The sequence below is a fragment of the Mytilus edulis genome, chromosome 10, assembly GCF_963676685.1.
Source record: "Mytilus edulis chromosome 10, xbMytEdul2.2, whole genome shotgun sequence".
NCBI classification, from domain to species: domain Eukaryota; kingdom Metazoa; phylum Mollusca; class Bivalvia; order Mytilida; family Mytilidae; genus Mytilus; species Mytilus edulis.
This window is the reverse complement of record NC_092353.1, coordinates 52,725,729-52,741,694: the sequence shown is the minus strand read 5'-3', so window position 1 is coordinate 52,741,694 and position 15,966 is coordinate 52,725,729. Positions and strand designations below refer to the sequence as shown.

At 32.1% G+C, this 15,966-nt stretch overlaps 2 protein-coding genes across 3 annotated transcripts; one reads left to right on the top strand and one right to left on the bottom strand.

Moving 5' to 3' along the window:
• Positions 1–2,962: 2,962 nt before the first annotated feature.
• On the top strand, positions 2,963–5,756 carry LOC139491469 (ATP-dependent DNA helicase RecQ-like). The gene is made up of 2 exons (XM_071279175.1): positions 2,963–3,607; positions 4,168–5,756. Exons 1-2 carry the CDS (start codon positions 3,147–3,149, stop codon positions 4,676–4,678), a joined length of 972 nt encoding a protein of 323 aa, XP_071135276.1. The 5' UTR covers positions 2,963–3,146; the 3' UTR covers positions 4,679–5,756.
• A 1,058-nt stretch (positions 5,757–6,814) lies between these two features.
• Positions 6,815–15,531, bottom strand: LOC139491468 (uncharacterized). Of its 2 annotated transcripts, XM_071279174.1 has the most exons (10): positions 14,856–15,531; positions 13,781–14,232; positions 13,071–13,233; positions 12,167–12,331; positions 11,637–11,813; positions 11,116–11,223; positions 10,400–10,805; positions 9,618–9,872; positions 9,294–9,392; positions 6,815–8,942 (listed from the first exon to the last, which is right to left on the bottom strand). In XM_071279174.1, exons 2-7 carry the CDS (start codon positions 13,946–13,948, stop codon positions 10,510–10,512), a joined length of 1,077 nt encoding a protein of 358 aa, XP_071135275.1. In that variant the 5' UTR covers positions 13,949–14,232; positions 14,856–15,531; the 3' UTR covers positions 6,815–8,942; positions 9,294–9,392; positions 9,618–9,872; positions 10,400–10,509. The 2 variants fall into 2 exon arrangements, with proteins under 2 accessions (XP_071135275.1, XP_071135274.1); XM_071279173.1 differs by lacking the exons at positions 13,071–13,233; positions 13,781–14,232; positions 14,856–15,531 and having other exon boundaries at positions 12,167–12,273.
• Positions 15,532–15,966: the final 435 nt, after the last annotated feature.

Genomic DNA, 15,966 nt, shown 5'->3' with positions numbered 1-15,966 from the left:
AACCAAGACATAACAAACTTGAAATCAGTCATGACACCTATGATGCATAGACTTCTTACTTTGGAACATATTACAATAAAGAATACTAGTCTGCACTCATTTCTTATCAAAAAAAAAATGAAACATTACATCCCTACCCTATCTGGCAGATTTTCACTTTTTTTCATCTTACCATTTTTACTTAAGCAGTGAACAAAACCCAAATATATGATGTTTCAAATCAACACAGAAGTCAAACATGGTGATTCAGGAGAATTACTAGATTGCCAACTCTGTTTATGGTTAATCTGACTGAAAGAAACAGTTTAAGCACCAAATCATGAAAACGTATATTAAAGTCCATTCCACATTTTACAGCATGCCTTATATTACTCTAAACATTTCCAGGTTATGAGGGCAATTCAACAAGAGTCTTTAGATTGCAGTTAACTATAATTCCAAAATCTGTTTGACAATACATGTACTAGAATACATCTCTAAGTTGACTGTTTGTCTATTTCTCATGTATGCATTAAGTTAAATTATCTCCCCTTACATAATCAATTTGCCTTTATTGTGCTTTTCACTGTCAGAAAATCTTAACAACTAATGGTATTTGCATGAAAAATGAATAAACCATTTAATCTTGCTGATATAACATCATAAATACATTCTTTGTCAAAAATAATGTCTAGTCAATGTATAGAAACCCCTATTTCTATCTCTATTTCAGACCAATATGAGAGCTAATTAAATAAGTAAGGACCCCTTAACCACTTACTGGTTCCCCAAAAGCTCCTACTGGTGTCATGTTACATCAGAACTACCAATTAAACCTCAAGAAACTAGTATAGCTGTACTTGTGTTGAAAAAAATAAGAAATTATGCAATTTATTTATTTCGGTGAAAATAATAGGATGTACATGCAACCGAAGAATGTCGCGTCTCAAATTTCAGTGGTTGCACATGTGTCAGACACTGCGAAAAGTTAAAGCGAGAATTTATAATTAAAAATGTATTGCAAGTTACATAAAAATAATGAAGCTCTACTTACTTTCTAGCTAAATTTTTACATTATTACCTACAGATAAGGCAAAATTTGCTGAATCAGCAATGTTTACTCTCAGGGGTGGAATTTAAGGCTTGTTTTTATCATAGTTGCCCTTTATCAACTTTTTATTGATAAACTTATAAATTGCATAGGTAAAAAAAGTTCCTTTATTGATTTAGTGTAAAAATATATATCCCTCTTAACCAAGACATAACAAACTTGAAATCAGTCATGACACCTATGATGCATAGACTTCATACTTTGGAACATATTACAATAAAGAATACTAGTCTGCACTCATTTCTTTCCAAAAAAAAATGAAACATTACATCCCTACCCCATCTGGCAGATTTTCACTTTTTTTCATCTTACCATTTTTACTTAAGCAGTGAACAAAACCCAAATATATGATGTTTCAAATCAACACAGAAGTCAAACATGGTGATTCAGGAGAATTACTGGATTGCCAACTCTGTTTATGGTTAATCTGACTGAAAGAAACAGTTTAAGCACCAAATCATGAAAACGTATATTAAAGTCCATTCCACATTTTACAGCATGCCTTATATTACTCTAAACATTTCCAGGTTATGAGGGCAATTCAACAAGAGTCTTTAGATTGCAGTTAACTATAATTCCAAAATCTGTTTGACAATACATGTACTAGAATACATCTCTAAGTTGACTGTTTGTCTATTTCTCATGTATGCATTAAGTTAAATTATCTCCCCTTACATAATCAATTTGCCTTTATTGTGCTTTTCACTGTCAGAAAATCTTAACAACTAATGGTATTTGCATGAAAAATGAATAAACCATTTAATCTTGCTGATATAACATCATAAATACATTCTTTGTCAAAAATAATGTCTAGTCAATGTATAGAAACCCCTATTTCTATCTCTATTTCAGACCAATATGAGAGCTAATTAAATAAGTAAGGACCCCTTAACCACTTACTGGTTCCCCAAAAGCTCCTACTGGTGTCATGTTCCATCAGAACTACCAATTAAACCTCAAGAAACTAGTATAGCTGTACTTGTGTTGAAAAAAATAAGAAATTATGCAATTTATTTATTTCGGTGAAAATAATAGGATGTACATGCAACCGAAGAATGTCGCGTCTCAAATTTCAGTGGTTGCACATGTGTCAGACACTGCGAAAAGTTAAAGCGAGAATTTATAATTAAAAATGTATTGCAAGTTACATAAAAATAATGAAGCTCTACTTACTTTCTAGCTATATTTTTACATTATTACCTACAGATAAGGCAAAATTTGCTGAATCAGCAATGTTTACTCTCAGGGGTGGAATTTAAGGCTTGTTTTTATCATAGTTGCCCTTTATCAACTTTTTATTGATAAACTTATAAATTGCATAGGTAAAAAAAGTTCCTTTATTGATTTAGTGTAAAAATATATATCCCTCTTAACCAAGACATAACAAACTTGAAATCAGTCATGACACCTATGATGCATAGACTTCTTACTTTGGAACATATTACAATAAAGAATACTAGTCTGCACTAATTTCTTTCCAAAAAAAAAATGAAACATTACATCCCTACCCCATCTGGCAGATTTTCACTTTTTTTCATCTTACCATTTTTACTTAAGCAGTGAACAAAACCCAAATATATGATGTTTCAAATCAACACAGAAGTCAAACATGGTGATTCAGGAGGAATTATTGGATTGCCAACTCTGTTTATGGTTAATCTGACTGAAAGAAACAGTTTAAGCACCAAATCATGAACATTGATATTAAAGTCCATTCCACATTTTACAGCATGCCTTATATTACTTTAAACATTTCCAGGTTATGAGGGCAATACAACAAGAGTCTTTAGATTGCAGTTAACTATAATTCCAAAATCTGTTTGACAATACATGTACTAGAATACATCTCTAAGTTGACTGTTTGTTGAAAATTAACTCGAATAGTTCAAGCCCTTTCCGTGTCCGATTTTCTCCCACACGAGGGCTTGAACTCGAAATGATCATTGGTCGCGTCGCTGGCTCTCTGTGAGAGAGAGAGCCAATCGGCGACAATAAGATTGTGAGTATGCGCAAATGAAAGAAAACAATTTCCGCCCGCTAAATATAAACAAACAATATGGATGTCAGTAATGCTTTGAAAACAATAGAGATGAAATATGCCTTTAAATTTAAAGAAAAACAGATGGAGTCGATAAAATACATCATGGAGGGTAAAGATACATTCATTGTCCTACCGACAGGATATGGGAAAAGCAAAATATACTCCCATTTACCCGAGATTCACGGTCTTGTGAGAGACACTCCTGGTACAGTGCTAGTTATTTCGCCGCTTCAGTCTCTGATGAAAGATCAGGTTTCGAAGCTCAATAAGATTGGAATGTCAGCAACTTTAGTTGGAGAATGTCCAAGTGACAAAAACATTGCTGATTTGATACGAGAGGGCCAATATCAGTTGGTATTTTCTTCCCTTGAAGCTGCCTTGACACCAGGGTTTTGGAGACGTTGCTTTACCACTGGAGTATTCCACGACAACCCCCTTGCTGTTGTTGTTGATGAGGCTCACTGCATTATAGAATGGTAAGTTATCACGGTATTGATTAAGATAGGGCTATTACTTTGTCTGAAAGACTATACAATACAACATTAAGGGGCGGATCCAGCCATTTAAAAAAGGGTAGCACTAACCCAGGATAAATGGGAGGGTTCCTACCAGATGTCCCCATTCAAATGCATTGATCATCCAACACCCTGAATACACACCAATCCCCCCCCCCCCATATGGAATTTAAAGATATACAAACACTTTGTCTACGTGAAGTCGTGTACAAAGATAAAAATTACACACACACCAAAAATAGAGACACGTGAAGTCGTGTACAAAGATAAAAATTACACACACACCAAAAATAGAGACACGTGAAGTCGTGTACAAAGATAAAAATTACACACACCCCAAAAATGGAGACAGATTAATAAATCAAAACGATTGTGTAAATTTTTTTTTTAAATATATAAAACACATTTTGCTGACATACATGTATTTGGTTAACATGATTTAGCACTGTTTAACAATGTATGATTATAAGTTTCTATTTTTGCATAACAAATATTTATGGTTTTTGTACACTTTTTTTCAGGGGTGATGATTTCAGACCAGAATATGGAAACCTTGCTCACCTCCGTTCCATTGTTCCAGACAAAACAGTATTCATAGCAATGACTGCCACTTCAACCAAAGAAATGAAAAGAAGAATAATTAAACACCTTGATATGTGCCAATCAGAGACACAAACTGTATGTATGTTGCCGGAAAGAAAAAATCTTACGTATGTGATCAAGAAATCAAGAAAACAAACAGATGAACTTCACTGGATGCTTGCAGACTTACTAGAAAACAAGGAAAATGCAAAGAAAACAATAATTTATTGTAGAAATATAGCGACATGTGCGAACTTGTATGAACATTTTTACATTAACATTGATGATACTCTGAATTTTGATAGTAGACTAATTGCCATGTTCCATCGCTCCACAACAGAAGAAAATAAAGAGCAAGTGCTGTCTGAATTCCCAAAACAGGACAGTAAATTACGTCTGGTATTTGCCACTGTGGCTTTTGGTATGGGTGTCGACATACCTGATGATTAAAACATTGTTCACTGGGGTGCCCCTCGTAGTTTGGAGCAGTATTCGCAGGAAAGTGGTCGTGGTGGAAGAGACGGCAGATAGTGTGTCTGTGTGTTGTACTTTTCAGGTATAGACATAGTTAAGGACAGATCAACTGATGCTATGAGGGAGTTTTGTCGTGCTACGGAGTGTATCCGTAAAGTTCTAAATGACCATTTCAGTTTGGGAACAGTAAGAGAGGCATCAAACTTTGAAAAAGATCTGTGTTGTTGCTTCTTTTGTGTTCAGAGCAGTGCAATTGTACCAATTGTTTCATACCTAGATGTAATGTTGACTTTGTAAATGTTAGCGAACCTGTTGAGTGTGATGAACTTGCTGTACGGTATCTCACCAATAAGCAAATGAAATTATTAAAACTTAATTTACAAGACTACCAAAGTGTTATATGTGAAGAAAACCCCAGCAACATCCATGACTTTGATTGTCAGTTAATAGAGGATATAGTTTCTCATTCTGATACTATTATGTGTATTGAAGATGTGATCGAATTGGGGCTTTCAAAACATGACTATGCTGAAGACATACTGTTGCTGATAGAAGAAATAGAAAACCCTTAAAACTGTTACAATTTTTGTGAAGATACATTTGTAAATATACTTGTACATGAATTGAGGAATTAGGATAACACATGTATATACATGTATTACAGTCAACAATGGGAATCAGTTAACAAACACATTTAATTAAAAAAAAAAATTAAATCATGTTAAATTATTGTTAATGTTTTTTTAAGTCGCTTTTCAAATCACCATTAGAGTGTTGAAGCAATTATCTTTTTCCCCGTAACATTTATTTTCAAAATTAAAGGTTCCAAGGAATGACAATAACAATTTTTTTTATGTAAATTTTGTTTGTGTCATGTATCAGTGTCTGTGTATTATAAAGGTTTATTTGATGTAAGTTTTATTTTACTGACTAGTATCAGAAAGAAAAGGGACATTTCATGTTGCAATGAACAATTATTGTAATCATAAATTTAATGTCTATAGATTCAAACATATATGTGTTTATATAATAAACTGTATGTAGTTTCCTTAAATCTATTCTTTCTTATATATTTAATTAGTATATACAAATAAGGAGATGTGGTATGATTTCAACTGAGACAAATATCTTACCGAGTTCATACATATTTAATGTTCTGATTGACCTTTGAATAATTCACTAAACAATGCTAAAGATGAATAATCAATGACGCAAAGAAAACTAACAACGAAAATAGACACCTAATGTTTACTACATAGCCCTCTTTTATATTATATTCATTATATTCATTATATTCATGTGTACTTTCTAAATACATGTATCAAGAATGTATGTACCTTTAAAAGTAGAAAATATTTAACAAGAACCAAAGTATACATGTATGCTGTCAACAACAAATATACATGTACTACCAGTAGCAGTCTAAAACACCACCGTATCCTCCACCAATAAAAACTGGCTGCCAGGAGTCTCCTTGAATTACACCTAAGATACCAAGGGAAAATTAAAAATTGGTTTGTCAACACCAAAAGGAAAGAAACCGAAAAGACAAACATGTAAACCAAAAAAATACAAAAGAAAAATAATCTGAACAACAAGAAATCCCTACAAATTTAAGGTGTCCTCTACTGTGATGCTTAAATCATACTTATTTGCCCTGGTGGATACATTATAGCTGTCTGTTTGGCTATCATACATTGTACCATCTCTATATGTTTAAAAATAGGCTGTGGTTGTTGTTTGTTTATGTGTTACTTATTTGTTTTTGGTTAATTTTTTGGACATAAATTAGGCCGGTAGTTTTCTCAATTGAATTGTTTACATTGTCTTAACTGAGCTGACTATGTGGTATTGGCTTTGCTCATTGTAGAAGGCCCTAGAGTGCCTTATGGTTGCTAATTTCTGTGTCATTTGGTCTCTTATGGAGAGTTTGTCTCATTGGCAATCATGCCACATCTTCATTTTTATATGCAAGATAAAATCATAGCTGAAAATGTAAGTGAATCATCACATTTGCTTCCCATATTCTTCACAACTACAGCTGGAAATACACCAATTTAACCCAGTGATGCAAACCATATCAATCGGGCAATAAAATGTAACAAAATATGATTAAGACTGCTTTTCATGTTTATTATTGCTTGAATTTTTCCAAGCTGAATTTTTAATAATTTAATTGACAGATGAAAAACAATGAAATTGTTACAGTATACATACACGACATAAAGAGTAAATAAATCACATGACTTGTGAACAATTACCCTTTTCCCACTATAAAAACACAAAAATGAAATTCTATTATTGTTGACTTCAAGAATTGATGGACAGTCAATGTTTCTACCATATACATGTATACCAAAGATTTAAAATAACACACACAAATATCACAATTTTCTTTACATTGCACTTTTCACTTCATAATAATCAAAATAACATTACTTCTACTGTTATTGCACAGAAAATGGTGTATTGCACAGTAGACGTTTTCATTTTAAATTTCTTAGTAAATGAGAAAATGATAAATTATGCACTGATCACAAAGAAGAAATGACCAAGTGATGCACTATTGGTAGTATCCATGACATATGAATACTTAAATTTTAAGAAGGATGGCTAACTTTCTTTGAATTACACATAAATCTACATTTCATGGTTAGCACTAGGCTGACTAATAAACATGTTTAACTTTAAAAAATTGGAACACATGCATGAACCGGTCATGTTTTTTATACCAAAAAAGCACTATAAATAAAACCAACGTTTACAAAAAAAAATGCACTATAAATAAACCCAACGTTTACAAAAAAAATGCACTATAAATAAAACCGGTCTCAATTCAAAGCCCTCCAGCTGACAATGATATGTTCCTACTTTTAAGAGACACAACCAAGAATCAGTCATTTGTCAGTATCTAGAGGTCAAAATGATAATGAATAAAAAAATCTTTAAACATGCTACTAATGGGCTGCCATCAACTCATTAAAACAACAAAAAACACAAGTTATAAATAAAAAAAACACAACATAATAGAAAGATGAACATCAAATGGATGATTAAAATGGAGTTACTTAATTAAATATCCACATGTATTTATACAACATTTTTTAAAGCAACTATTGAACAATTTATCACAGTTTAGCACATTTTGTTCATACATAATATGATTTCCGTCTCTGTATCTTGGCGTACGTTTCCTTCTTTTCTGTAAGCCATTTGTTAAAAGTCTTCCCTTTCAGGTCAGAAAGCGGATCAAATGGAATGCATTGAAAAAACTTGTGATAACGTCCTGGAATTTCATTGAATAGTTTCTCTGGTTGAAGTTGTGTAACAATCATGTTCATGTCTTTTTAAAAGATGGTTTAGAATTTGAAGGCTTTCCAAAATAATGTCCTAGACCATTTACATATGCATCCATTATATCGTTGCACCCTTGAAGGCTTCTACCAACACGTTTTATGGATGTTGATGTTAGATTTCCATGCAGCGCATGCAAAGCATCCTTAGCTCTCATGTTAAAGAATTCCAAGGCCAGGTCACCTGGTACATTCCCACCTTTTCCGCCGTGGATATTGATTGACTGATTATGTTTCAATTCAAAGGCAAGCCTTTGAGGTATTGTTGCCATAATCTGTGCTTGAAGTTTGAATGCTAGAAGGCGGTATTTTGTATGGTTTGAATTCGAAAACCTAAGCATATCAAATTTCCACATTCGAAAAAGGCGATCACCATCGTTCTCTTTGGCCGAGTCTTCCCTACACCAGTCCATCAAACCATCCCGAAGTACACAACATGTGTAATTAAACTTATAGTCACTCTTGTAATCTGTAGATTTTTTCTTCGTTTTCGTCTTTGGTTCATTGGCGACTGGTTCATGTGGCTGTAATATATCTAAATCTTTATATTGACAAGTTTGTCTATGGTTGCGCCGACACAGTCCATCCAACAGGTAAGATTTTGGACAACCAGGATAACTGCATGGCACTCTATTTGTTTGATTGTTGTCCTCTGTTGTTTCATCACAATCTAGAGTAAACCGTTCCGTCTTAATGAAACGATCAACAATAGTCTGAACAATGTGTTCCATTAATTCAGCGTTTTGTTCATCTGTTGCAAGATTATTTACATGGTTATCGAATTCAATCAAGTTGTCTACTCCAAGGACTTGTAATGCAGCTAGGAGTATAAAACCTTGAGTGGTCAATCTCATAAACTCTCTACAATCATTCACTGGTTTTGTCACCTGTTTGGGTAACGTTTACTAAAAGAAAAAGTATTGTGATAATAATATTTTTCTATTATAATGACACTAAGTTATAAGAATTGTAAAAATGAGATTAATGCCATCTAGGTGTAAGAGATTTTTGTTGTTTGATTGCTGTCTCATTCATGTACACAGACATCTCCTTTTTTATCATAACATAATTAACTGTCAGAAAAGTCTGTGAAGAATTGTCCCAGTAATATCTAAGTGTTGTGATATGGAAGTTTTACAGTGTCCTCTTTAAACTATTATGTACATTCCTATCTTATTGGGCTATTGTGTCTGACGATATTTCTTTAATTAGCATATTTTAAATAATCCTCAAATTACCTCTGATTTTACTCCACGTCTATCAAGCATATTCTTTAACTGGAACAGTGTTCCTCTTTCACCAGATGATGAGCCTTTGAACAGCATATTAAATGATTCCTGTAATAATGAGAATTACATTAAGCTATAATAATTATGTAAAGAAAGGCATTATTTCATAAACACATATTTAACAGAAAGTTAATTTCGGCTTGTTATTCAAATCTAATGTTCAAAATGACATACAAAATTAAAAAAAAAAAATTAAACTTAGTATAAGAATTCAATACTGAATACTTAGTAAAAGATTTCAATACTATATGACTACATTTTTACCAATCTTACCTGTAATGATATTATGTGGCCATGCCAGTCCTCACTTTTCCAAAGATATCCATCTAGCCTTTGCTCTGGTGTCCTTGCATCTTGTCTGGCTCTTTGGGCTCCATCACCCCTTTCTACACTCAATGCATCTCCACCAAGAAGTAATGGTATCATTTTACCGTTCTCTGTTGTTGGCACATACTGTTGCAGGTGTTCCATTATCTCAATCATCTGTTCCATGATGTTCTCGTCTTTCTCTAAAATGCCTAACGGAATCTTTAAAAAAAAAGTTTGTTATTAACTTAAGAGTGCAGACATACAAATATTGTTTCGTTATATATAGAACATTGGTAATAAAGGCTTGAACCAAAGCATAATATATATACATGGATTTATATATTTTAGTTTTGCCTGCAGTATCTTTTATCAATTGATCAATTATTTAATAAGGCCACACTTAAAAATATTTTGGTTTGTCCAAACCCTACTCAAAGTTTGAAACAGTAGCTAGGTACATGTAGGTAGGCATTTTCTTTCTTTTTTTGACAAAGAGAAGTTGAAGCGTCAAATGTTTTTTAGTCTCCATGTCTATCTGATAAAAAAACCTTTTTCAGATCAGGACAAAAAAAGATTTTGAGCAGGCAGCCTATTTTTTTGGGTAGGTAGGGTGAGGTCAAACAAACATAATGTTTTTTATGGCCTAAAATAACAGCATAATCTTTTACTTTGTTTTCTCATAAAATTGACCATATCTACATGTACATTGTGACAAAATTATCTTTGAAAAATATTGTATCACTTACAATGTTGCTCTTTTTTTCTGATTGCTTTGCATATTGGTGCTGGATATGGTATTCCACTAAATGCTTCAAGTTTTCCAAGATTGGTACATTTTCAATAAGAGTTCTCTTCATCAATGTCTTGAAGTCCTGATGCAGGTAAAGTACTCTTGGTCTCCAGGGATGAATGCATCATTTGGGAGAGATAATATATCAGCCTGTGGATGGGTTGAATCCAAATCCAATCCTGACACACGAGAATGGACAGCAATAGAATGAACTAAGTTGTGTATTTTGTTCTTGTTATCAAGTGTTTTATGTCTGGTCTTTTGATGTACATTTAAATTGTCCATCACGACTTGAAAGGATCCACCATCTCTGTTAGCTTCCTTTTGAGTTGTAGTAAATGGTGATTCATCTCGACTCATGACTAAAATAAAATCAATAAATATAATGGTATGCAATACAAAGGTTTTACAATTATGTTGAAATAAAATAGTCTCCTATTTAGACAATATAAACATGATATTTATACAGTTTATAAACATGTTTATTAATTCATACTTTTACATAGCCATTCTAACATGTGAACTTCTTATGAAGCAATATCTGGTCCTGAAACTTTTTTTATTTGGTCTAAAGTAATTCATATATCTAATCTAACAATTCCCAGTTTTTTTCCTTTTCCTGATTGTATTATTACTTGAAATTAAATATAAAAGGAAATAAAAAGAAAATACCTATAGCTGCATCAGTCACACATTTTACAACAGGAGTTCTTGGTGAAAGATCTGGAGATGTTGTTTGTTCTTCTGTAATATTTGGTACCCAAACATCAAAGGTATCATCTGCATTGAAAAAAAAGTACACATCTAGAACTATAGTCTTTAAAAGTTTAAAAACATTCCCTATTTTTACATATATATATATGATACATATACAAGTCTAAAAATTTGCACACCAGTACTTATATGGTCCTTTTTATAGACTTATATATATGCAAGTCTAAATTGAAAACAATGTTCAAACCTGTGATTGAGTTGAATAAAAAACACAATTTTTATACATGTGCATGCAAAAACATATTTCGTGGTAAACATGGAGGGGTCTAAATACTGTACCAACAACATTTTCCAAAAGACAAAAAAATATGAAAAGGTATATTTTAACACATTATATACTAGCAGGTAGAACAACAGAGTGTTGATTTTACTGAAGCATATTGCACAAGCTTGTGATTCATGTATTATATACAACATACCAAAGTGTTTTGTAGTAGAGACTGACACATCACCATGGACACTCAAATATCTGTTGTCTTTTAGTGGAGTATCTGAGAGCTGGATCTCACCAACAGAAATTGGGCTATAAACAGGATGATCAGAACTTAATTCCCCATCAGAGACCTTTGTAATTGGAGTAGCGTAATAATATTCATCTAAAAAAGAAGAACAATACATGAAATCCATTGGACACATATTTCATTATAATTATATATAATACTGTTATGATTATTTTGTGAAATTTTTAATTTTTGTTCTTCATCTAGCAATGTCTAGAATAATGGCTCAATAATTTTGGTGCGAGAAAAACAAATATATCAATTCAAAATAATAGCAAAAATTTTACAATTATATGATCTGATAATTTACCTTAAATAAGACATTGAACTTGTCTCAAAAAACTATAATATTAAATTACCATTTAATATATATATGGTTAGGTAGACAGTGCATTTTATCTTGGAAACTACATGTACATGTATGCATATAATTTGTTGCATCACCATACCAAAGCATTCTGTAGTTGGGATTGTCACTTCATTAGCATCAATGGAGAATAAATCACTATATGACTCTTTGTCTTTGAGTGGGGTATCTGTTACAAGAAGTGCAGCTGAGTAGCAATGGTCACCAGAGGTCACATTGTTGTCTATAGTAGAATAGCAATGGTCTCCTACAAAAGAAAAGGCATGTTCTTTACATGTTCAGGAATTTTAAAGTAAAAGATCCTAAATTTCAGATTCTGTTGATATTATGTACTGATATACTAAAGAATTAAAAGAAACAGAAATCAAACAAATATTTGCAAATGGCATGGTACATGTATGTAATTACATCATTTGTTTCATAAATTTTGATGATGAAATATAAACTTATTAAAAAAAAATCAAACCGTAGAATCATCCTCCGTTGTCCACTAATATAATATAATATAATGTATTAACTAATCATGCTAATCATTATTTGGATTTGATGTCACACAAGTATTTATTCTCCTAAAAGCACATTAGACACACCTAATTTAAATATTTCACTGAAATGCAAATATTTAAGGTGGTACCCAACACCTTCACTGAAATTAATTTGGCTCGTATAATTTTCAAAAATTTTTGCAAAGTATTTATTTTGACCCTTCGACAAAAATATAAGAAATTCAAAAAATTTGAACCAACCAAATTTATCAGAAAAAATACATGTACACTGGTTATATAGCAGTTTGACAAACACTAATTTTGATCATTGGAAAGCTTAATATTCCCTTAACAACGCAACGTAACTAAAACGCTTAGCTGATTTACAGAGTTACATGTATCTCCCTATAGTGCTAGGTACCACCTTAACTGTGATTCATGTGTAGCTATATTATTTAAGTTTTAAAAGTTCCTAAATCAATCACATGTTAATCAATATACCTAAACTACTATCCTCTGTGACTGTGTTAAGCTGATATTGGTTAGACATCTCTTTTGACCACTTCTTGACAGGCATATCAAAGTTTTCACATATTTGATCTACTAAGCCTAATGTTGCCTTGTAGGAGTTACATATCCCTGCTCTGTTAAATGTACTGTAAACCTAAAAATCAGACATAATATGTTATATAAATTTTTATATATCTGAGTTAAATTTTACAATTCTATAATATGTTTCAGCATATTGTGTACATGTTGTTATAACTTGGTATAGCATGATCAATGTTGAATAAATGCTTTGGAATAGGGACTTAACCATACATAAATGGTTTGAACCCCCCCCCCCCTTCTGGACATAGTTACATTGATAATATGATATTTGATTATAGCATATATATACATGTATAACCTAGGGCTATGACATGATTTTAATGCATATGGTACACTAATTTTAATATCTATCTTCACTTTTTTTAAGAGGAATCTGCATTGATTATCACCTTCTTGTACTCTTAAATTGTGCATGTAGTTACTCCTGTGAGTGAATGCTAAATACCTTAAACACAATACATGTTCATGAACCTTTATAGTCATGTCAGTAGTTTAAACAACAGGATTTTAAGGTTACTTCTGGTATATATAATAAATGTATACACATTGTACACATGTACATACATGTATCATATGTATACTAAATGTATTTTACTTACCCTTGTTCTCACATGTCCTCTGTACATCATGACACTATTAATAGCTTGTAAGGTGTTCATCCGCCTGTTTCTGCTGAAAAGTAGTACACCCATACTGGTCACCATTCTTGGGGTCTTCAATAATTTTTCCTTTTTATTATTTCCAATGATAGCACTTAAGATGTCCATTGTTATTGGGCATGTATTCTCTAACTGGCTTATTGCTGACCTCCATGTGAACTTTGAAATGTTAGAAACTTTAGATACTGAACTTTTCAATCTACATAATTGTTTGTGCTTCCTCGTCAAGTGTCTTTTTAACAGTAGTTGCCAAATCCCTCTTTACCTCGTCTATTTGAAGCAGGTGATTCAACGCTGTTTTGTATTGTTTCATCACAATGGCTCTGCAAGCAAGTTTACCAGGGCCTTGCAAAAGTGAGTTTTTTCTGACTACTCCTAAAACCAATTTGAACCTGCAAAAACCAAAAAGACCTATAGATAAGAATTTTTAGAAGTACATGTATATAAAATGGATTAATTCTCTATATACATGTATCTTTTAACATTTGAAAAATTTTCATTTTTATAAAATCAAGGGTTTTTGTGTACATGTATGAGGGTCTGGGTGTAGTTAACAGAATAATAAAATAATGGACAAAATATATAAGATAAGAATTATAGATTAAATGGACTAAAAACTATAAAGATAAAGGAAGGGTACACCCATATCCAGATCATCAAATATATACAACTATTTTTGGAAGTTACATGTATATAAATGTATTATAGATGATTTTGAATCTACATTTTGTTACTATACAGTACATGTACCAAAATGAGAATTCAAAAGAAAAGATATACTTCCATTGTACTTTACATAATCTTTAAAAGATAAATACCCATTGTATTATTTATTAATAAATACTAAAACTAAATGTGTACTGAAACTAAATATTTATGATATTGAATTTAAAAAGCAGTATGTATATACATGTACAATTTTCCATACAATGAGTATTTATGTACATTTATTTTTTATAGAACTACATCATTTTTAATATAAAACATTTAAGTAAAGTTTTGTGTTTCTAGTTACCTTTACTTTTGGACCAGGCGATTGTAGATTTGAAGTTTCTGTAAGCTTTCTACAGGATGATGGAGTCTGTGATGACTTTGGAGTCTGTGGCGGTTTTGGAGTTTGAAATTTCAACTGTCGTCTTCTGGCCCCCTTACTTGGAGTCAAAAATCTGTTTCTTTTGCCCCTAGGGGTGTACCCTGATTTAGACGGTGTGATTGCATGTACTGCCCTCTTCTTTGTCGTGGTTGGGCATTTTTCTGTCGTGGATGGGCATTTTTCAATGGTGTTGATGGCAGGATATTCATCTTCATCTTGGTCAACAACAGTTTGAAATTTATTAGCGAATTCGATAAATTGTGGTGAAGCACTTTTCTTAATATTGTTCACTAAGTTCTTTAACTTAGTTTCACACGTAAATACGGCCTTTAAAGTAATAACACATTGGTTACAAATGAAAACATCATCAACTCTCAAGTCAACAACATTGCGAATTTGTTCTTCATCTATTTCATAACACTCTGATAGTATTTTAACAGCATTAACTTCTTTTATTTCGTTTTTCAAATTTCGCCTCTTTTCATTCTTTAAGTTGTTAAGGTCAAACACATGCGTACAGTGAAAACAAACCCGATTACAATGATCCATTTCACATATTTACATATGAATACAAACATCGATAGCTCCTCCTTAATTTACCGCCAAATTATTTTTAACTCCCACAATTCATTGCGTTGTAAAATTTCCGGTTGACGGACTTTATCGACGAAGGCGTTCAGGCGTTAATGCAGCCATCGTAGATCAGCGGAATATAACGACTGAATTATTCGGGTTATTGAAACATTGAAACATTTTATTTTACTAAAGGCCTCACATGAAGCATGATAGTACAACAATATAACAAATAAGATATAATGCATGAACAAACATATTTACAAATTATGCAAGAATAAATGGGAAGGTAAATATCATTTGTAAATTGACATGACAATTTTACAGAACTTGGCTAAGCCAACAAGAACAAATTTATCTTTGCTGTTCATTAAATTAGAGAAACTCATAGTATTCTTAACTTTACAAATATCTGCAGGCAATAATTTCAGCCTTTCAGCATTAAAGAAAGTACAATCAT

Coding starts and splice junctions, on each gene's coding strand:
- LOC139491469 (XM_071279175.1), top strand. CDS start 3,147: ATGGATGTCAGTAATGCTTTGAAAACAATAGAGATGAAATATGCCTTT. Junction 3,608..4,167: donor GCTCACTGCATTATAGAATG/GTAAGTTATCAC, acceptor ACTTTTTTTCAG/GGGTGATGATTTCAGACCAG.
- LOC139491468 (XM_071279173.1), bottom strand. CDS start 10,510: ATGAAGAGAACTCTTATTGAAAATGTACCAATCTTGGAAAACTTGAAG. Junction 9,873..10,399: donor CAGAAAAAAAGAGCAACATT/GTAAGTGATACA, acceptor TTTTTTTTAAAG/ATTCCGTTAGGCATTTTAGA. Junction 8,943..9,293: donor GACGTGGAGTAAAATCAGAG/GTAATTTGAGGA, acceptor TTACCCAAACAG/GTGACAAAACCAGTGAATGA.